Source organism: Octopus bimaculoides, chromosome 4, assembly GCF_046866305.1.
Source record: "Octopus bimaculoides isolate indiv1 chromosome 4, ASM4686630v1, whole genome shotgun sequence".
NCBI classification, from domain to species: domain Eukaryota; kingdom Metazoa; phylum Mollusca; class Cephalopoda; order Octopoda; family Octopodidae; genus Octopus; species Octopus bimaculoides.
The window spans coordinates 44,084,016-44,109,018 of record NC_142931.1 but is presented as its reverse complement, the minus strand read 5'-3'; the positions used below and the strand labels follow the sequence as shown (position 1 = coordinate 44,109,018).

The 25,003-nt window shown below is 33.2% G+C and overlaps 1 protein-coding gene across 17 annotated transcripts in view; it reads left to right on the top strand.

Annotated features, from left to right (window-relative positions):
* LOC106873997 (potassium voltage-gated channel protein Shaw) overlaps positions 1-20,367 on the top strand; it is a 526,032-nt gene extending 505,665 nt beyond the window's left edge. For 16 of the 17 annotated variants that reach the window (XM_014921552.3, XM_014921548.3, XM_052967033.2 and 13 more), the window contains 2 exons: positions 17,165-17,308; positions 19,852-20,259. In XM_014921552.3, the coding sequence (XP_014777038.1) occupies positions 17,165-17,308; positions 19,852-20,021 (314 nt within the window). In that variant the 3' untranslated portion in view covers positions 20,022-20,259. Of the gene's footprint in view, positions 1-17,164; positions 17,309-19,851 lie in introns of all 17 variants that reach the window. The other variant, XM_014921551.3, reaches the window with a different exon arrangement.
* Positions 20,368-25,003: the final 4,636 nt, after the last annotated feature.

Here is a 25,003-nt window from a genome sequence, read left to right as displayed (position 1 = left end):
ATGATGACAATGATGATGACGATTATTCAAAGTGTACAGTATTATATATCCATTACAGCCAATCTTTCCAATCAGTTTTACACTAGGGATTCAGTAGAGTGTTAGATAACAGCCCGATTATGTAACTTGCACTCTTCAGAGATGGCAGCTATGAAATAGATTGATAAAGAGATATATACGTAAATACATACATACATATATACATACATACACGCATACATACACACATACATACATACTTAAGTGTAGGCATGGTATTGTGGTTAAGAAATTCACTTTACAACCTTAAGTTCCTAAGTTTTATCTCACTGTGTGGCATATTGAGCAAATACCATTTTTTATAGTCTCAAGTCAACTCATATCTTGTAAGTGAAACTGGGTAGAAGGAAACTGTATAGAAGCCTATCAAGTCAGTTGCATCTGTAATTCTAAAGTACAGCCTTCTCACTCAATGTGTTGCAACGATTTTGCATGAAAATTACATTAAGTGTACCAATGTCTGTGGAATGTTGAGCCACTTGCACGTTAATTCAGGAGCAGGTAATGTAGTTGACTAAATAGCTGAATCCTCATCATTAAGCAACAGTGATCCACCCGTACACACACACATACACACATATAAACTACATGTTACTTGCACTTATAGGACATACTCATCATCAGATGTCAATTAGAGATCATAATAATTTCAGTACTTTCCACAAGTATTATTCAACTCCAATGCAGCATTCAAGCTACCAGGAAATGTTCCCATCCTTTTGGCCTATATTGTTGCATGCTTTTCACCACCTTTCATTTATGCAGTTGCCTCGCCAAATCAGGGGCAACCACAATCAGCCAACAATTATCTTGTTTTACTACTGGCTGAGGATTCAGTAATAATCTTGGCATTGTTGATTCTTTCTCTCATATACCCCTACCACATCCATGACAAAGCATTTGTACCATCCAATCCAGTTCATGGATTATCATTCTTTTGTTTCTTCCAAGCATAATACAAGACAAGTAAGGCACGGAAGATTTAGTAACAAACCTACAATCTCTGAAAGTACTATTGTATATTACCATCTTTATGTGTCATGCAATTCCTTAAACTCTTTCCACCATATTCTAAATATTTCCTTCAATGTGCCCATTCCATATTGTATTCTCAAGGTAACATCAACTCCATTATTAGAAATATTTTATCAAGTCAGATAATGCTGATAATAATCAGGTGTTGCTTTGTTATTGCAATATGGCTTGGGAACATGAGATCTTACTCCAGATTCACCTGCACCTTCCAGATATGACCTACATTTAGAAGCCTAGCTTTTTGCTTTTGTTTGTTTATATTCTTACATTGCATTGCATTCTTCCACCTTCCATGTGGAAAACAACCAGGTGCCACACTTGTTAGTGATTTTCTTTATAGTGATTGTACTGTGTTGCTGTTTTAGTGCTCTAGCAAGGATGTCTAAGATTTGGTTAAGCTGCCAATGTATATTCTGCCAAGGATAACTTATATGCTGCCAGAATATGCTTCAACTATGTGCAGTCTCCACACTGATGACATTTAGTCGTGTTATTTCAATTTGGGCCGGGGATAGAAGCCTGTCATACGCTAATATTAGATCAGATAGCAACATGGCTGACTCCATGTTCCACAGCATGCTTAGAATATTCCATGAGAGTTTTACATGTGCGTGTGTGTGTGTGTGTGTGTGTGTGTGTGTGTGTGTGTGTGTGTGTGTGTGTGTGTGTGTGTATATATATATATATATATATCATCATCATCGTTTAATGTTCGCTTTCCATGCTAGCATGGGTTGGACGATTTGACTGAGGACTGGTGAACCAGATGGCTATACCAGGCTCCAATCTGATTTGGCAGAGTTTCTACAGCTGGATGCCCTTCCTAACGCCACCCACTCCAAGAGTGTAGTATCACTCCGAGAGTGTAGTTAATATATATAGAATATATATATATATATATATATATATATATATATATTGAGAGAAAGGAGGCAGTCAGAATTTTGGATAATCCTTTATTAGTGGTTTCATTCATTTTTTGAACTCGTCAAGACAAAACCAAAATCAAAATGGTAAAAACAGAATGTTTCGTTGTTCATTTATATGAATTGGATGTTTTCTTGCTTTGTTTAGAAGAGGTGAATATTTTTGTCATTTTTTAAAAAAGGGGGAAAGAGAGAAAGAAAAGCAAAGATGGAGGGAAATAGATAGTTAGAGAGGTTTCAGGACAATCAAGAAAGAGGAGAAACAATAATAATAAAGGATGGAGAAAGGATAGATAGATAGAGAGAGTGAGAGAGAGAGAGAGAGAGAGAGAGAGAGAGAGGGGTGGTTTCAATCTGATGTTGCCAATTCATTGAAATTTCATTACAAAGCATTTTTCTTCTTTTCTCCTTTTTTTTCTTTTTTCTTTTCTTTCCATTGTACACCTACCAACATATTTGTAAATAAACACATTTTCTCACAAGAGCTGGTGACCTTTCAAACATGTCAATTTTAGGAAGTAGGATGGAAGAAATAAGAAAAGGCTGCACCAGACTCAAGTTTGATTTGACATGATTTTCTATGGCTAGATGCCCTTCCTAACTCCAACTACTCTGAGACTGTAAAGGGTGCTTTTACATGCCACCAGCACAGGTGGCATTTGCATGACTGCGATTTTGTCATGACTGCGATTTTGCTCGGCTTGATGGGTCTTCTTCTCAAGCATAACATAATGCCAAAAGTCTCTGTCATTGCCTCCCTGAGGCCCAACACTTGAAAGGAACTCAGCCACTTGCCTCCGTGAGGCCCAACACTCGAAAGGAACTCAGGATCTAAATTATATAATAAAGCAGGGCCTGCTTAAATATATTTTTTGAGTAACTTTCATCCTTTTGTAGGATTTATTTTTATTTCTCTTGCTTGGATAAGAGAATTCAAAAGAGATCTTTTTTCATGAATTACTTTGCCAAGTAGCTACATTAGATATCTTTTCTAATCAGTGGTAAAATGGTTCTAGTATTCTTTCTCAGTATATTTAAGTTCTATAAGAACAACAGGTTGTCAAAATCCCAATGTCATATATATATATATATATAGATATATATATATCTGATCATTTATAAAAATGAGTATCACATTATTAACATTGAAGCCACATTCAGAAACAACAGTAATAATATAATATAAATGTTTTCCCTTCATTCATCATCAATACTATTGAAAAAATGATAATAAAAATGTAGTTCCTCTGCTTCTCTTTCAAACATTTAATTTTGGAGAGAATTTTTTGATGAAGTGTAGCTCCATTGCTTTTCGAAATTTCAGGTCTTCTCTTGAACATTTGTAAAAGGGAAAAATTTTGAACTTTCCGTCACTTCATATTTCTAGGTGCTTACTCAATGGAATCATTCACAATTCTTCTTGTCAGATCTGTTGTCTGTGAATTCTTGGATGTTGGCAGAGGGAATTGCTTGTTTCACCAATGTAATTTTCTTTACAGTTGGAGCAAGTAATACAGTATATGAGATTCTGCGTCTTGCAGTTCATATCTGCATTTACTTTGAACAAGAATCCGCTCTTGAATTTTATGTGGGAACCACTTTCTATGTATTAAAAGTCGTTGTTGCATGTTCCACATCTGCTATCTCCACATTCTTTTATGGAAAATTCTGATTCATTCTCTGATGTGAATTTTGCTCTTGTGAGGTGGTTTTTGAGATTTTTTGGTTGGTGTCTACTGTTTCGTAAGAGGTTTTTATCACTCAAATCTTTCATTTTGGGACATTGTAGAAGTATAAGTACGTTTGTCTTTATGGTATGAAAGGTGTTGGCTACCCCAGGATTGTGCGTATTAATAAATGGAATTGTGTGTTCATTAATTTTTTCCTTTGGTGTCCTTAGTTGTGGGATGCTCAGCTTCATTGCCTTTTTAATTCCCTCATTTATTAATCCCAAAGGGTATTTCTGCTTTGTTAGGAAGTTTTTATGCATATATATATATATATATCATCATCATTTAACATATATATATATATATATATATATATATATATATATATAGGTGTGAGTGTACATATATATCTATTTATATGCATATTTATGTGTGTGTGTGTATTTGTGTCTGTATATGTGCATGTGCATATGTGTTTATATACATATATATGCATATAAATTTGTTCATTTATATATTTATACATATATATATATATATATATATATATATGCATACACATACATGTACATACAAACATATATACACACACTCACACACACATGCACCCACACACACAAACGCACACATGTATATATACACATGCATATATATTCATCATTTGGATGGATCAATGAAACAATGGATATATGGATTCTGACCAACTGTTGGTTGACTATTTCTTTGTATTTATTACAGCACCATCTGCTGAGATCAAAATATTCAAATAAACAGGTTTCATCATATTTATATTGGTGACCATATATGAAAATAACAAAAGAAACTGTAACACAAATAAATCATGGCTGAAAGGAATATTAAAAATACATGAAAAACATATAGAGTGTAGAAAATGTAATCCATTTATAATAGAGAGAAGAAAAGAGGGAAAGATATTCTGTGAGCATGTTATGTTTATTTGGAAAGTAGTTCTTTCAGTAGTAATAAGAATATCACTTAAATGGTTTAACAATTAATTGAGTTTTGAAAAACTGTAGTAGCTCTAAACTGTGTTATCATTTACAAAATGAATTTCAAAATATATTACATAATAACAGATAAATTTCTGGTAAAAGTAAGAGTGCTCAGACTTACAAGGAAATATTCAATAAGTTTGTCTGGCTAACCACCAATCAAGACAGATGTTTAAACAGTTGGTCAGTTACTTCGAACTGATGTAACATGTCTGAGTTAAGTATTCATAATACTGGCTTGCATACTGAGAAAATTTTATGCCAAAAGAAAACTTACCACTTCACTTTCGTTGAATTCAAAATTTGAAAACACAAAAAAACAGAAAATTTTTTGCACTTAAAGACATAGCCTTGGCCTGTGTGGTAAGAAATTATCTTCCCAGCCACATGGTTCTGGGTTCAGTCCTACTGCAGCAACCTTGTGAGTGAATTTGATAGCTGTAAAAGGAAAAAAAGCTTTCACATATATATATATATTATTATTATTATTATTATTATTATTATTATTATTATTATTATTATTATTATTATTATTATTATTATATCATCATCATCATCATCGTTTAACATCTGTTTTCCATGCTGGCGTGGACAGTTTGACTGAGGACTGGCAAGCCCAAAGGCTGCACCAGGCTCCAATCTGATCTGGCAAGGTTTCTACAGCTGGATGCCCTTCCTAACACCAACCACTCTGAGAATGTAGTGGGTGCTTTTTATGTGCCACCAGCACAGGGCACTGACATTGACCGCATTTGAATGGTGCTTATTACATGTCACCAGCACAGGTGCCAGTCAGGCGGCACTGGCATCAGCCACGACTATGATTTCACTTGAATCAACAGGTCTTGTCAAACACAGTGTGTCACCTGGCAATTAAAGGGTACTTTTAAATGGGTTGATTATGCAACACTGGTATCAGCCATAGCTGCAATCTCACTTTGCTTGCAGAGTCTTCTCGGTCACAGCATATCTCCAAAGCATGTGTGTGTGTGTTTGTGTTACTGTTACCTTGTCTTGGCATCATGTGATGCTTGTAAATGAATGTCACCATCATGCAAGCAGTGTCCTTCATTTCCAGTCTTCTATGAAAACATTTCTGGTCATGGGGAAACTCAGTTTATGGTCTAAAGTTTATTTATATATTTACTTAAACTGCAATATTTCATGTGACAGAAAACAAAAACCTAGAGGTGATTGTTATCATCTTCAAGGAGATGGGGAGATAACTTCATTTGCATGCTTAGAAAAAGCACAGTCTAATCTTTATTTAAAGTAAAAGACATACATGGATAAATTAATGGGTGGTGCATCTCATCATCATCATCACCATTTAATATCTGCTTTCCATCATGTTGGCATAGACTGAATTGTGTATATATATATATATATATATATATATATATCTATATATATAATATTAGGGATAAAAATCCAAAATTACAGGTAAAAACTCATCGATGAGTTCATGAACCTTGGTTCTTTTCCCTAAAACTATATATATATATATAACCTCCACTGGTTAATGTTAACCATGCTTTTGTAGATCTCTCCAGATTGTTTCAGGAAGACTAGCAGTTGCACATGATGCATGCAAGTCTTCCTTCTTTGTGTCACTGGTGTTTATCCAAGAGAAAAGCTGCTGACTTGGGTGCAGTGCAGCATGATACCAGTGCTGTCACAGACATGACTATCAGAATGCAAAGAGCTGGAGCTGAGACCATAAGGCATTCCACCTGATCTTTTGCAGTTCCATTAATCCAGGTTGATGGACTGATGCTTTTTTATCAACCCTGGTTTTGAACACAGAATACATAGGTTCAGAATAAATAGCACAATTCTATCTGACAGTCTAACAACTCTGTCAGTTATGCACACATACATACATGTGCAAAGGCACATGCACACATACTCTGAAAGGATGAAAGGCAAAGGTGATCTCAGCAGAATTTGAACTCAAAACATAGACAGATGAAATACTGCTAAGCATTTTGCCTGGTGTGCTAATGATTCTGACAGCTTGCCATTTCATGCATATATATGTATTGAAAACGTAACTGTTGAAGCTTAATTTTCTGCAGCAAAATTTTTCCTATTTTCCTAGTCCTTTTATGTTTATTTTGGAAAGATAACTTTTGTAAGTCCATTAATATTTCCTGACTTTCTTGTCCTCAACTTCTGAATAAAATGGGGTAGTATCAGGTAGTTGCTGCATTTCATACAAGGCAGCAAAGGATCATGGGTATAATGTTGTAACTAATCATGGGTCTTGGGTATAATGTAACAATCATCATAATTATACTTAGTAAGTTTTGATTAGGCTGCTACTTCTAGCATCATAACATTCTTGTTTATTTATCATAGTTATCCCTTTTGCTCCCTTTCTTCTTTATTCTGTTTTAAACAGAGATCGACTATATGTTACCTTTGCCATAGCTATGCCAACAGTTGCTGTTTAACCACAGGTCATCTCTCATTAAGCAGACCTATGAGCAAAATAGTTCCAGCTGTGATTATTCCATTTTTTTAAGACATTGTGTATCCATGACTACAACATTTATTGCATTCTTCATTCATATTTTTAAGAAGAAAATTGGCTACTACTTTTAACAGGTCCAGCAACTACATAGAGGATTCCTTGCTGGTGTCATTAACATGATGAGATTAATATTGTTACCTCCATGTAGTGAACATAGCATATGCACACATTTATTCTAATTTGTCACACAGTCAACAATGTGTGAAAACATATTGATGCTGTACTGTGACTGCAACAAAAACTCTATGGCTCTCTCTCAGTCTCCAAGTCTTTCATTCTGCCTCTCTCTCTCTCTCTCTCTCTCTCTCTCTCTCTCTCTCTCTCTCTCTCTCTCTCTCTCTCTCTCGATCTAACTTTCTTTCTCCCACTCGTTCTCTCTGTTTTGTACTCATATCCACAACCCCTCGCAGACACACTAATTCTTATTCATTTCTCTCTCTCTCTCTTTCTTTTCCTTTCTCTCTTTCTTATGAATTCTCTTTCAGTCTAATCTCTTACTCTCTTACACATGCACAAACACCCACATACACACACATATTTAGTTTTTTCTCTCTCTCTCTCTCTCTCTCTCTCTTTCTCTCTCCTTTTCACATACACATACACAAACACAATCTTGTTTAGTTTTTCTCCCTCCTTTCCTCTCTCTCTCTCACACACACACACATACATACACATATATACACTTACCTTCACTCTCTCTCTCCTTCATCTCCAATCCTTTTCTCATTCATCTTTACACTTCTTTATCCTTGTTTCTATCTTCATCTCTTCTATTTCACTCACTCTTTCGTTGTTATCTTGCAAAATCAATAGAGCATCGAACAAAATGCTTTGCAGGTTTAGTTTTGGCTCTTTTCATTCTGAGTTCAAATTCTAGTGAGATCAACTTTGCCTTTCATCAGTTGGAGGTGGGATGGTCAATAACATAAAGTACCAGTCATGTACTGGGGTCAGCCTAATCAACTAACCTCTTCCGTCAACACTAACTTATCAGCAATCAGCAATCATTCTCTCTATTTTTCCTGCTGTAACTGAATGCGAAATACTTTAGCTGATTCCAGTCATTGGTCTGAGGTCATGCTGGAGCAGGGTGCCACTTTCAAACAATCTAGTCAATGCAAATGACCACAACACTTTTTTTCTTTACGCATCTGCTACTTATTTTATCAACTTGTACTGGTGAAGGTGCATGGCTTAGTGTTTAGAGTATTGGGCTCACAATCCTGAAGTAGTGAGTTAAATTCCCAGACCAGGCTGTGTGTTGTGTTCTTGAGCAAGACACTTTATGTCATGCTGCTCCAGTTCACTCAGCTGTAGAAATAAGTTGTGATGTCACTGGTGCCAAGCTGTATCAGCCTTTGCCTTTCCCTTGGATAACATTGGTGGTGTGTAGAAGGGAGGCTGGTATGCATGGGTGACTGCTGGTCTTCCATAAACAACCTTGCCTGGGCTTGTGCCTTGGAGGGGAACTTTCTAGGTGCAATTCCATGGTCGTTCATGGTCTTTACCCTTTTACTTGTCCAACCATTATGTTACAAAACATATAGGGACACAACATTGGCAATAACACTGATTTTAATTAGGTATAAATTTAAACAGACACACAGACATATGCAATACATCGTCCTCATCATCGTCATCATGATTTAGCATCCAGGTTCTGTGCTAGTATGGGTTGGTCACATTGACAAGAATCCAATGAGTCAAAAGATTACATCATGCTCCAGTGTCTGATTTGGCTTGTTTTCTATGGTTGGATGCCCTTCCTAATTCTAACCACTTTACAGTGAGTACTGAGTGCTTTACACACACACACACACACACACACACACACACACACACACACACACACACACACACATACACACACACACACACACACACACACAAACACACAATTATATATGTAGAGTAGGGTGTGACACTCTGGAATAATATATAATATATATTATTCCAGGAGATAACAAGCTCAAAAAGAAGAAATGTCCAGCCACTGAGAATAAAATACTCAAAGATAAGTTTGAGTGTAAATAAAAATATTTAATCCATAATCAATAATCAGACAAAATATATTCTGTTTCAACAATGGCTCATAAGGAACTAAGCAAAACAAAATATATTTAACTGAATTAATGATTATGCTATATATATACATATATATATATATAAATTGTAAATCCAAAAGAAAAAAATAACAACAAAACTACAAAGGATTCCGCGGTACACATGTTTCAAGCTCTACATGTGTGTAATATAATATAACATAATATAATATAACATAATATAATATGTGTATAATCCACAATGTAAAGCTATCTTCAGCCACAAAAATTATCTCTCTCCCAGGAAATTATACCATCTCGACGTTGAAGTAAGAAGAAATGTGTGATGTAAGAGGTGAAGATCCTTTCGGTATTTTGTATAGTACTATATCTGGTATATATATATATATATATATATATATATATATATATATATATATATATATATATATATATATATATATATATGTATGTATATATATATATATATATATATATATATATATATATGTATGTATATATATATATATGTATGTATGTTAACAGTTATTATGTAATACAGGATAGATGTGTATAGGTTATTATACCTATTATTATAGGTTATTATGTAATACAGAATAGATCTATAAATTTCAGGCAAAACTGCAAGTGCAAATTTAATTTATACATTATTAAGCTTAAAACTCTCTCTCTCTCTCTCTCTCTCTCACACACACACACACACAACAGAAAAGGAAGCATCACCTGAACAAGTTAAATCAGTTAAACTGATTTATATAAATAATGCATTTTTAGCAGCAAGTTCAATTAATAAACTACCAACATGTTAGCAGTTTTCATTTTTGATGCTAAGATGCACTAAACTATGAACTTATAAATTCCTATGAAACTGTATTCATATTACAGTGTGGAAGACACATGTCAGCAATTCAAAAACATACAAAAACTGTTATCTTGACATAGATATTCATCACACTAATTCTGATCTGGTTACTGATGTGATACCACTGCAGTGGGATCATCATCATCATCAACATTTAACATCCATTTTTCTATACTGGTATGGGTTAGATGACTTAACAGGAACTGGCAAGGTCAGGGATTACACCATGTTCCATAGTCTGTTTTGGCTTGGTTTCTATGGCTAGATGCCCTTCCTAATGTCAACCACTTTACAGAGAGTACTGGGTGCTTTTTACATGGCTCCATCACCAGTGCTTATTATGTGGCACCAGCACCAGTGCTTTTTACATGGTACAAGTACCCACACCAATGCTTTTTATGTGGTACCTTGGTTTTAGGATCTCAACTCTCTTGTGGTGGGCAAGTTTTCTTGAGTCTGTGCAACAAAATTTTGACACCAAATAATAAATGCTTAAGTGAAGTTAACAGTCTTTGTCTGTTTTAAAAAGGCTAATATGTGTCTTCCATACAATTGTTTTAGTATCACACATAATCTCAGATGAAATCCCTTGCCTGGCAAGTACCATACTGAAATATGTACATATTGTGTGTTGTATATGTGAGGAGTATACCAAAGCCTTGTGAGTGGATTTGGTAGACAGAAACTGAAAGAAGCCCGTCGTATATATGTATATGTATATATATATATATATGTGTGTATGTTTGTGTGTCTGTGTTTGTCTCCCCTAGCATTGCTTGACAACTGATGCTGGTGTGTTTATGCCCCCATCACTTAGCGGTTCGGCAAAAGAGACCGATGGAATAAGTACTAGGCTTACAAAGAATAAGTCCTGAGGTCGATTTGCTTGAATAAAGGTGGTGCTCCAGCATGGCCGCAGTCAAATGACTGAAACAAGTAAAAGAGTTAAGAGTATATATATGTGCTTGTGCATACACATGCACTGAATATCAGATGAGTATATGATCTGTTATGTTGGCAAATGTATGATTATTTATAATGTATATTCAAGCTTTCAGTTTTGGCATGCATCTAATTACATCCACTTACTCTTTAACTTCTGTGAGAGTAATCTACCTTGGTTCATATTATTATAAAGTCTGCCTGCTTACTGCTCAAGTCACATCTCCTTTGTGAGGTTCAGCACCCTGAGATTAGCTTTCACCATTTCTGTCTGTATCTTTCTTAGTTTTTCATTTCGGTGGTTTCTTTCCACATGTGAAGGTACATGGCCTAGTGGCTAAAGTGTTGTACTCACAGGTGGCACGTTGCGCACTTGAGCAAAACACTTTATTTCACACTGCCCTAGTACTGTGTGGAAATTTGCATGTAAAAGAATAGACACAACATTTTCTTTACATGTCATAAAAGGCAACTAAAAGTAGTTGAGATAGAATTTTTACTCCAGCCTCTTAAAATCATCACCAGTAATGACTTCCCAAACAGAACCACGGATTGGAAGGTTGTTACCTGAGCAGTACAACAGTGTCATCTACCAGGAGTTGGGAATCACCAACAGATGGTAGATGCAGCGATGTGCTGTTACAGCACATGCCCCCCCCCCCCATACAACTACTCACAAGTGCATCTAGAAGGGGACAGAGAAGGCAGTCTGCTCCAAGCAGCACTTTTACGGAGGCAGCACCACTTTTGGGTCTGCTGTAGGCAATATGTATTTTTTTGTGGGGACCCAGGCAGCACAAACTCTAGCTCTGCTAGTACAATTACTACTACTACTTTCACATGAATCTTCTAACACTTATTTGCTCAGCTGTCATCATCTACACACATTACATGTCCATGCAAATACAGTTGTCATTTTTTATTTCTTTTTTGTGCAGTATATCTGATTCCTCTTACACCTAGTTTTTCTCTCATCTCATCTCATCAGTGCCTCATCAGTGCCTCATCATTCATGCACTCAAGTAGAAAAATACAAAATTTTGTACCAAGATAGTTTTCAAAATTACAAAACATCTAAAGGAAGTAACCCAAACGGTCCAACACCGTCATTAATTTAGATAAATCAGGTAAGCGATGATGTTCTGAATGGTATCTGTAAAATACTGTTAGATAAATTGAAATTTATCTTTAGTTGGAAAAAGAAAAGAAAAGAAAAACTAGTAGTAAGTTGTAAGCAACTCAAAAAAGAATAAAAGAATTTAATCAATTTCACTTCTTTAGAATTTTTTAGTGTATATCATTCAATATTCAATATGTCATCACCAACCCAATTTTGATTCACACATTGGCCAATTTCAGTTTTTTCCTTTAGTTCACATTTTGTTTTTATGCAGATGAAACAGCCCCTAATTTTTTTCAATGCTTTATCTATTCATAAAACTTTCTGTCAACAAACTCGAGTAGACCTCTCAACTGATATGACCTAATAAGTGCCAAAAATGTCCATTGCTTTCACCTGGTAAAGAAGACCACCATTAGTTTCCTTGGACATTGTTTTTTACAGATTGCTCATAAGCATTTTACTCTTTTACTTTTTTACTTGTTTCAGTCATTTGACTGTGGCCATGCTGGAGCACCGCCTTTAGTCGAGCAAATCGACTCCAGGACTTATTCTTTGTAAGCCTAGTACTTATTCTATCGGTCTCTTTTTGCCGAACCGCTAAGTTACGGGAACGTAAACACACCAGCATCGGTTGTCAAGCAATGGTGGGGGGAGACAAACACAGACACACAAACACACACATATATGTATATATATATATACATATATACGACAGGCTTCTTTCAGTTTCCGTCTACCAAATCCACTCACAAGGCTTTGGTCGGCCCGAGGCTATAGTAGAAGACACTTGCCCAAAGTGCCATGCAGTGGGACTGAACCCGGAACCATGTGGTTGGTAAGCAAGCTACTTACCACACAGCCACTCCTGCGCTTTTCTTTGGCTTTTTTATTAATGATAATTTCAAGTACAAGACAATGAATCAATTGTTTGATGGCTCATATTATGTCACCAAGCACTAAACTGCTCAGAAGGAGTACAATTAGTCCTCAATAGCTGAGTTTATTTAGCCATATGTACTCTGAAACAGTACAGTGCACCATTGCAAAGTGTTTTATCAGCTGAGTTAAACTGGGCTCAGTTTAACTCTTCATGTGCAAAAGTTTTTCTTCTAGAGATAATGTTTATGTCAATAAGATGGCAGTTCCCTCTATCCTCTTCCTTCTCCTCATCATCATCATCATCATCATGATCATCATCATCACTATCATTAAAATATGGTTCCATGTTCTTGTGGGCATGGTTTAGCGTTGCATGACAGATTCTTCAGTTTGTTGGTTCTGTTATTCATATGGGAAATACATGAAACCATTTTCTAATGGCTGGGTATAATTCTAGTGCTTGAGAAGGTTATTTTTCCCCACAGAAACAGTTAAATGAAGCATTACAAACCAACAAAGCACCTCTACAGTCAGGCAGTATCAAGTTCTATGTGTGTATATATATATATATATATATATATAAGTATACAATATATATTTCCATACATGGAGTGAAGTGTCAGTAGTTAAACAACATACAACTAAACAACAACAACAACAACAAGGTGAATATACCATTTTGTTTGGCTGCAACAAAGAAAGAAAATATCTATGGAAATTATGTGCTGATATTCAAACATTTTCTCTGTATTCCTTCCATTTAAGCAAGACAAAAGCAAAGCTAATACAATATATTATGTTGTAACCAGGTTATTGTATAATTCTATTACTTGAATTTGTCATTTAAACGGTAGTAGAAACATTTTTGTTTTGCTTGTTTATTATTCATTAATCTGTGGAAGAATAGCTAAAGCTTTATTAGTTCATTATTGCCTGAGCAGTAGAGATGTTCTGTTTATGTACTTGCAGGAGAAAATTGTAGGCAAGTGAGGAATTTCAAGGAGAAGCAATGTTGTGAAAAAAGGATTAGATAACACAGTATAGGGTCTGGATGTGAAACAAGATTTCTTTTTTTTTTTTATGGTTGGCAGTAGAATAGAAGATAGAAGATAGAAGATAGAAGATAGAAGATACAGCTGGCATTAAATAAATCTTCCAACAATATTTAAAATATAGACAAAATTAAAGACAAATTTTGTAGATAAGAGCCATCTGCTTCTTTGAAATATAATTTTAATATCCAAGTCATTACAACATTTTATAATGTACCACTCATCACATCATTTTGTAATTCTACAAAATAACCTTCAAATTTACTTTATAATGTTCAATGCATCATATCTGATGCCACAGCATCCTCTTGATAATTATTATCTTGTTTTGATATTAGATGTTTTAATAATGGTTTTAGTCTAAATAAAAATCTTGTTACTTTAATCTAATTGATTTAAGTTTTACTCAGGTATGATTCTGCTTTTGGTAACAATGTATTAATACAGGAAGAACAGTATCCTCATGTTGCTGCAGTTACTTCCCAATATCCTTATATTCAATTTGAAAAGGACATGGTAATATGGATACGTAGAGGTGATTACTGTACAATGGATGTAAATAATCAGTGAACTAAGTCTAATAATTAGATTTCATTCATAACTAGAGCTATTTTGCTTCTCTTCAAATGATAATGCCCTTTAGAAAGCCATAAATGTTATAAATATTTCTTTGCACTTCTCTTGGTTCTTCTTATTTGTATTGATAGGAGTGGATGAAAAAAGAAATATAAATCTGTAGTAAAAATCTTGCCTGTGTTTTTATTTTTCTAAAAGAAATAAGGAATGGTTTGTTTAGATATTTTTGTTACTGTCTAATACATCAACTGTGGCAGAATGTTAATGGCATCAATTTCACAAGTCTCAATTTTCATACAAAACCATTGTAATTTGCTTATACTCTGAAGCAGAACGGTGGAAACCAACCAACTGGAGCATCTCTAGTACAAACTTATCTTTATTTTATTATATGCTGTCCTAAGATTTAGGACTTGAAACATGTGGAATCCATTTTAGAGATGGTAAGGAATGAAGAAGATGCCAGTAATACATGAAGCAAGATAAAATATTTTGACAATTTTCCCCCACTTTTTTTTCCTTGTTGGCTTCATACAGACCAAAAACAATAACGCTTCTATACACTCTCTCTGGGAAAAAAGAAAGTGCTCCAAAAAATAGATCATTTCATTCCCTGTAACAAATCAACAACTTGCTCAATTCTCCATTCAACTTATTCAGCTTTCTTATATTCAGCTTTCTTATATTGAGAGAAAAAGTACAGTTCAGTACTTTTGATGACCTTCATACACATGGAAATTCAGAAGTTTATATATTTTCAAAGAGTAGTTTGATTAGTTCAATTGCCATGAACTTATCAAATCCTTCTTTGAACTCTCTCTTATGAACCATTGTTGCTGATACAGACTATCACTACTTTCTTCAAATTATATATATATATATAAATATATATATACGTCTTACAACATCAGTTTGTGGTGAAAAGCCTGCCAATATGGAAATTTACTATAAATTTCTTAAAATTATGAATCTATGTAAGGTTTGTATATAGAAATTAGCATAACAGTCTTAAATGTTGATATATAAAACTATTTCTAGTGTTACAGTAGCTGTGATATGTTTGTATGTGTATATATATATATATATATATATATATATATATATATATATACTGATTTGAATATCATGCAATTTTCCTTCAGAGATTCTGTGTACTTTATGGTTAATGTTTTTATTATTATTTGTTATTATATTATGGCTGTTTTATTTGTGCTCAACTGATTTGTTACCATACACACACACACACATATATCATTATCCAAGCTGTTACCATAGTAACAAAGCTAAAGCACGCGGAGTAAAGCCACTCAGCAAAAATTGACCTTGAACTCTGCTGTGCATGTGCACTAAGTTTTAACATTCTAGTTCACTTCTACTGTTTGCAGCAGTGCTTGGAAAGAAGGTGTGTAGCATGTGATTATTGCATTGACCGTGACAGAGAAAGTTGTCATGGCGATACTTGCTCAGAGGCCTACACAAAATTGCAGAAAGTGTGTGGAGAGGTGTGTATGAGCTGTACACATGTGTATGAGCCGTACACATGTGTATGAGCCGTACACATGTGTATGAGCCTTACACATGTGTATGAGTGGTTCAGACGTTTCCAAGATGCCCGAAAAAATGTTGATATTGACCAACGTTCTGGAAGCCCCGCAACCAGATGAACTGAGTGAAACATCACAGATGTGAGTGCAGCTGTGATGGGAAATCATTGAATAACCATCCGTGAGTTATCAGAGGATGTGCAGATGAGTTACAGTTCAGTTTAGTCCATTATCACTGAAGATTTGGCTATGAGATACATGTCTGCCACCAAGTTTATGCTAAGACTGCTTTCAGCTGATCAAGAAGACAATCAGGTTTCAGTTGCACAAGATTTCCTTCATTTGTCAAGAATGATGAAAATATTTTGAAAACTTTGTATAGGCCTCTGAGCAGGTATCGCAAAGCTTTTGGCAAAATTTGATGCAGATTCTCTGCTCAGCTTTCTCTGTCATGGTCAATGTGGTGATCACACACTATACATCTTCCTTCCAAGCACAGCTGTAAACAATAGAAGTAATCTTGAACATGAAAACTTAGTGTGCATGTACTGCAGAGTTCAAGGTCAATCTGTGCCAAGCAGCTTTACTCTGCATTCTTTAGCTTTGTTACTATGGCAACAGTCCGGATGCTTATTAATCCGACCACATATATATGTGTGTGTGTGTATATATATATATATGTATATATGTGTGTGTATATATATATATATATATATATATATATATATATATATATATATATATATATATATATATATATTGATCTTCATATACATCTGTATGTGTATATCTATATCTATAGCAATTAATCACCAGCTGACATGCAACACAAAGATAAATGTTAAATGAGTGTTAGCAAAATGGCAATTCCTTACTAGTTCCTCTATTTTCTATCTCTTTGCAGATTCCCCGGCAGCTACAACTGCCCTTTCTAGTCTCATAATGACACCTCATGCTCCACTGGTAGGGAACTCAACCCCTAATACACCCCATACCACAACCGCTCCTGTGACAACAACATGTGCAGATTCAACAAATGTTCCCACTGGTAAGAATATCAAACCATTGCAATATTGTTTTTTTTTCTCTTCTTCACTTGCTTGCCTTGAGTGAATTACATCATACATATTAAATGTTTCAGTGATATACTTGCTTGACAAGTGACTTGATCTAAGAGGGTATGTTGAAGCTGTAATAATTACATCATGGAAGATTCATTTTAGCCATTTGAGAACACAAAAACTGTTATATTCAATTTTAGTTTATTTCGTAATACAGTCTGTTATGAAGTGTCAAAAAGAGATGCAATGGAATAGTATCAATGAGCAAGTCACAAGTGTGCAATAAAATTTTTTGACACTTCATACTGTAGTACTATTAAGAAATAAATGAGAAACGAATGCATGTTTTCTTTTGTCTTCTTAACTGGTAAATTTTTTCTTCAATGATATTGAATGTTCTTATTTTATATATTTTCATATTCATTTATCATTTTTTTTTTTTTTACTTAACAGGAAGTACCTTAACTTATATTTGATTATTTATTATTATTTTTACTGAAAAGTATCAAAACTTACACTTCATACATGATTAGACTGAAAGCCTTGCTTTCAGTCCAGCTATGTATCTAATCAGTATTAGAAAATATTGTTATAGTGGTTAGAATATTCAACAGCAAGTCTTAGTTTCAAATCCTGTCACTAACATTTTATTGGAACTTTGGTCAATAAACATTAATTGTTTGCTTCAATCTATGAAATATGTAGCAGTTTCATTTTATATTAGGAGCTAGTGGGCAAGATGTTGTTTCAATATTTGCACTAGCATAAATTAAAAAGATATTACAAAACAGAGTATATACAAGTAAATATATTAGATCTTGGTTTGGCAAACCACTAAACTACTTGCAAGCTTCCACTCACTTCTTGGTTCCAACAGTGGATCATTTCTTCCTTTATTCATACCTGTTCATACCACAGGTAAATGAACTGGCAGAAGTTAGCATGACAGAAATCAGTATATTGATAGGATCATTCCCATGGCCACTGCACAGAATTTCATGACTGCTGATTCTGCAGACGTTTCACTCACAGAATGAAAAGACATTATCTTTCATGTGATAGGCATCTTGTCCCACTTAGGTGACATAACTGCACCCTTATAAAGTATTACAGCATATACCAGCCAACAAGTTTTATACATGTTGTAATACTTTACAACAAGCTTCAAATGTTAGACCACAAATGACTAGAAAAAGCAATTACATTTCTCTCAAATCACACACAATTGTCTGTAGTTTATTGTATATAATGTCTGGAAAAAAAGATGGATATGATCATAGCTGGAATACTTTTGATCATTAATTAGAGCTAACCTAGAGTTGAATAAGAAGAACAACTAGAATATATGGCTATTTGTTCATACAAATTCATGAAGCGCTCAATATTTTTAGTGAAGGTGCATGGCTCAGTGGTTAGAGTGTTGGACTCACAATCATGAGGTAGTGAGTTCGATTCCAAGACCAGGTGGTGTGTTGTGTTCTTGAGCAAGGCACTTTGTTTCATGTCACTTCAGTTCACTCATCTGTAGAAATTAGTAGCAATGCTACTGCTGCCATGTTATATCTGCCTTTGCCCTTTCTCTTGGATAATATCAGTGGCACAGAGAGGAGAGGCTGGTATGCATGGGTGACTGCTGGTCTGCCATAAACAACCTTGCCCAAACTTGTGCCTCAGAGGGGAAATTTCTAGGTGCAATCCCATGATCATTTATGACTGAAGGGGGTCTTTAACATTTTACCCTGCTTTTCTGCTGGCCAGAACAACTGAGTGTAACCCCTCCATTTGAAGAGTTAATATGTTTTATCATATCACAGTTGTTTTATTATATCTATGCCTAAGACATTTAGCTTTCAAAACGTTCCATCCCATTTAACTATGAACAGCAAACATTAGAGCACCTCAACTATTACTATCATGCTGTAAGTAGCAAAATCACTATGATATTATAGAGATTCACATTAATTTACAGTACTTTATTTATATCATCATATAAGTAACTGTTGTGTCATTACTTAGCTTTGAGTCAGCTCTGACTGAGCAAATCATTTGATCAAAGTATTCCAGTCATGACATTCCATCTTTTTCAGAGTATCTACAACTACATTATCCATTGTGTTCATCTCCTAAGGCAGTACATTGTAACCCGAGGGAGATTTAACCACTATTTCTAGCAAGTAAAGTGATCACATAGATGATCTTTTTCAGAAGAATAACATGGAGAAGAATGAATTTCAAGAGGCTGAAATACTATATTTATAAAACATATGGTAATGCTGTGACATGAGCTCTGAGAACATTCAGTTACAAAAATAATTCAAAGTGTATCATCTGATTTTGGATCTGCTTTTTAATTTCCAAATTTCTATAACTTATTTCTAACTCATTTAAATGTTGTTTCAATATCCCAAATCGATTAACTGTCTCATTTAGTATGTATCAGTTCTGTAATTATAATCTGACATGCTAACTTTTTGGCACAGTGTCCACAATATTAATACAATTAAACTGATGCAATTGATGTTTATTCCAGGTAAAAGAGCCAGTTGTAGTGGTGTCCTGGATGGATCAGTAGTGGAAATTGCTCGTACACCATCTCCAGGTGAAAAGAACAATCTGACACAAAGATCAACTACATCCCGGCAAAACTCCCCGCCTGCATCCCCTCCGACAGGAAACAACCTAACGGCGGTAAATACCTAAATCACTGCTTTTAAGACCTTCAAATACTGATAGAGGCTTATTGGCATAATACTGAAATGAAAAGAAAACTAAATGAAAAAAAACAAAATATGTGACACACATACATGCAAACACAAATCTACTCAATGCAAAGAAAAGTAATGTGTACATGAGCCAATCAACTGTTAAACAACCATCTTACTGTACAAGAGCAACAACAGCAACAACAAAAAACACTTGCACAATAGAACAGTGAAATGGCTGCCAGGCCATAATTCTGAAAGCAAATGAGCAAATGAACTCTTTGAAAAATCAGTTGTAGGTCTTTGGAAAGATAAATACAATTGCAATTTTAAAAGTATAAATATATATATGTATATATTTATATATATATATATATACATACATATATATATATATATATACACACATGTTTGTATATGGTTGACAGTGTGTGTATGAGTGTATGCATGTGTGTGTGTTTGTGTGCGCGTGTGCATGTGTGTGAAGAATAAGAAAATAAATGAGACAATTTCATGTTGCAGAAAAGAAACAAAAATTTCTGAAAAGTAATGCAAAGCAAAATTGATGAAATTCGTGTCCATTATAGATTCTGCTGGCTTTAGGACTGCCTCTGAGGAGCAAAGATTTGTACATGAGACAAATAAAGCAAGATCTTATATAATGATCATAGACAAAGAGGACATCTGTAGTAATATATATTTGTATGTATCTATATACATACATGCAGGTATACATATTGATATAAATGTGGGTGCATATATGAATGTATGCATGTTTCCCCATGTGATCATTTGATATATATATATGTACATACATCCATATACATGTACATATATAAATATATATGTATGTACATACATACACACGTATATATGTATATATATATATATGTATAAATATATATATACATATACATATATATGTGTGAGTAGATATAAACTAAGTTTGTATATATGTAAGTATATGTATATATGTAATTATATGTATGAGTATGTATATGTATATATATATGTATATATATACATAAAATATATACATGTATATAAACACACATGTGTATATATCTTGTATGTGTATACATATATATGTATACATATGTGCATATATGTGTCTATACTTACATATCTATATGCCTATATGTATGTGTGCATATATATGTATATAAATATAGATATATATCTATATATCTGCATATATTTGTGTATGTGTGCATGTGAGTGTGTGTGTGTATAGACATATATAGGTATATATACATATGTATATATCTGTATATGTACACATAAATGAGTATACATAAATATATGTATGTGTGTATGTGTATACGAATGCGTATATGTATATATTTATATACGTTTGTGCTATACATTTTTTGTTTATATATACACAAATATATATATGTATATTTGTGTGTGCATATGTGTGCACATGTGTAGCCTTAAATACTTACACGTAAATATGTAAGTGTATATATTTATATGTGGCTGAATATATATATATGAGTATGTGTATGCTTAAATGATTGTACAGAGATATATAAATATATTTATATGAGGATTATACAAGCACATATATATATATATACATGCATACTTATGTATATATATATATATATATATATATATATATATATATATATATATATATATATATATATATATATACATGCATACGTATATATGTATATATATATATATATGTGTGTGATATGTGTAAATGTATACAGATATATAATGCACATATGCACATATATATATATATATACATACATATATATAGATATAGATATATATATACACACACATGTATATATATATATATATATATATATATATATATATGCATATGTATATAAATATACAAAGGTATGCATTCACACACACACATATATATACACACATGTAAATACATATACGCATACTCATACATGTGTGTGTCTGTGTGAATGTGTGTGTGTGTGTGTGTGTGTGTGTGTGTGTGCTCGTCTGTGATTTGTTTTGTTTCATTATTGTTTTCTTTTTTACTTGTTCATATGAGTGATTTGCAATACTACAGTTGGTAATAAAACTAAACAAACATACAAACACAAGAAAAAAAAAACAGAAAGTGATCTTTGTACATAAGGTTAAATCAATTGTAAGGAATCCATTTTTTTTTTATACCCTAAGAGAACCAACTATTTGTCAAGCTTTTATCTATTACTCTATCCATCTATTTTTCTACCATCTATCTATTTATTTAATATATCTGTCTATTATTTTACTATTCTCTTAACACTCTACCTATCAGTCTACCTATCTAAACATGGTTTCAGTTATATTTCTAGTTAATATTTCTATTTCTCTCTTTGTCTAGTCATCTTTCTCTTAACTATCTAGCTCTCTATCCATCCAGTTACCATTCTCTTATCTATCTATCTATCTATCTATCTATCTACCAATCTATCTATCTATCTATCTAGCAATCATACACTTCTCTATCTACCTCTCTATCTAACTATCTGTCTATTAATCATGCATTTCCTTATTTCTAACAATCTAACAGTCAATGAATAACACAGCTAAGCATTGTTTTTAGTTGTTGATGATGTTGTTGTTGTTGTTGTTAAAGTTTTAACTTCTCTTTACACTAAATTACAAAGCGAAAAAAAAGTTCAACAGTAGAAATTCCAAACCATAAAACTGGGTTGTTTTCATTGTGTTTCTGTTGTTATTCTTTTATTATTATTATCATTATTATTTTTATTATCATTATATGAAAACTCACAGCTTATTTTGCTGGGTATGATGGAAAGTGTCAGCTGTCCACAGCCAGCAGACTAAGGTGACACTTGTTTACTGGTCATGCTTCAAGAAGCCTAGGAAGAATTCTTGTGATCTTATTATTTTTATTATTTTTTACTATCATCATTATTATTATTATTATTATTATTATTATTATTATTATTATTATTATTATTATTATTATTATTATTATTATTATTAAGGTGGTGAGCTGGCAGAATCATTAGAGCATTGGACAAAATGCTGAGCAGTATTTCTTCTGTCTCATTCCGTTCTGTGTTCAAATTCCGCTGGGGTCAACTTTGCCTTTCATCCCTCCGGGGTAGATAAAATAAAGTACCAGTCAAGTACTGGGGCTGATGTAATTGACTTGTCCCCTCCTCTCAAAATTGCTGGCCTTGAGTCAAAATTAGAAAGAAAGAAAGAATTACTACTACTATTACTATTATTAATTATTATTATCGTTATTATTATTATTATTATTATTAATATTATTATTATTACCATCATCATCATCCTCTTTTTGTTTATAATTATTATTTTCAATATATTTTTATGATTATTATGATTGTTATTTTTTTATTTTGTTTCAGTAATGAGAATTAATTTAAAACAAATAAACAAAAATAAAATGCAAGATAAACAAGAGAACATATTATATATTTTCTACTTTAAAATGGGATTTTATCATTAGACATAGATTCCTCTTTCAGTTATATCTCTATTTCGAAGGGATTTTCATTGAGGTGATTACTATTTCTTCTTTTATTTGTCTATCACTGACAATAATAACCTAGTACGTGAGCAGTGGCTAAAAGACTAAACAACTCTCTATTGGAAGTAAGTCAGTCTATATACATGCTCATTTTTTTTTTTAAATAGTCAAGAGAAGAACTCATACTTGTGCAGACCTGTGTATGCATTGATTAATAATATATTAGAACAATTAATATATTTGCATATTTCACATATTCATTTTTTTTTTCAATACATACATATATGAACTTACATACATACATACATGAAATCACATACGTACATACATACATGCATTTATGTGCAGGCACATATATATATATGCATGTATGTATATCTGAGTGTGTGTGTATGCATGTGTGTGTGTGTGTGTGTGTATACATATAGTATGTGTGTGTTTGTGTGACCTTTTATGTATTCTGCATATGATAATTATTACATAAGACGATACAAATTACATTTATTCAGTATGTAGGCTATTACTTTTAAATTTTTTTGTTTGTTTTTGTATGATTTTCTTTTACTTACACACCTTATTTTCAGATATACCCTATATCTTTCGGCCATACACAAACAAACATTCATGCACAAACAAATAAACCACTTTTACTTGCTTATAACAAATATACTCTTTTTTTTTTTTTTTATTTATAAATATACAAAAACAGAAAATCTCTATACCAGGTTTATAATATGGAGTTAAGTCATCCTGACAAGCTAATACTTAAAATCCATTCTATTAGCTTTCAAAATAAATTTTCTGTAAACACATCATGATGAAAATGAAAATGGTTTTGATGTAGCCTGGGGAAGAGGGTGAAGAGATAGACAAAGTAACTTTAGTTTATTGAACAGACAACACATGCTGCAGAGAATTTTTTTTTTTTTTTTTGTATATTGGCTTTTTTTTGTGGGGGACAAATGGTGATACTGATGCCAAGACTAACAGAGTTATCTTCCCTTCCTATACCTGAAAAAGCAACAGTCTACTCCAAAAAATATTATCTGAAAGAAAAGTAAGAGAAAAAAGGACAAAAAGAAAAATACCGCCTTTATAATAGTGCAAGCAAGTAAGCTGGCATGAAAAGGAACTCATGGGCTGAAAAAAAACATACTTGCATCAAAATACAGGCATATATATGTGTGTATGTGTGTGTTTATATATATACATGCATGCATATCTGTATGTATATATGTATATGTATGCATGTATAAATGTATATATGTATATACATATTTGTGTATGTGAGTGTATGTGTATGTATATATATATATGTGTGTGTGTGAGTGTATGTGTGTGTGTGTGTGTGTGTGTGTGTGTGTGTGTGTGTGTGTGTGTACATATATATCATCATCATCATCACCATCATTTTAAAATTCAGTTTCCATGCTTCACTGGGATGGATAGAATTTACTACAGCAACTTGTATAAATATAAATACA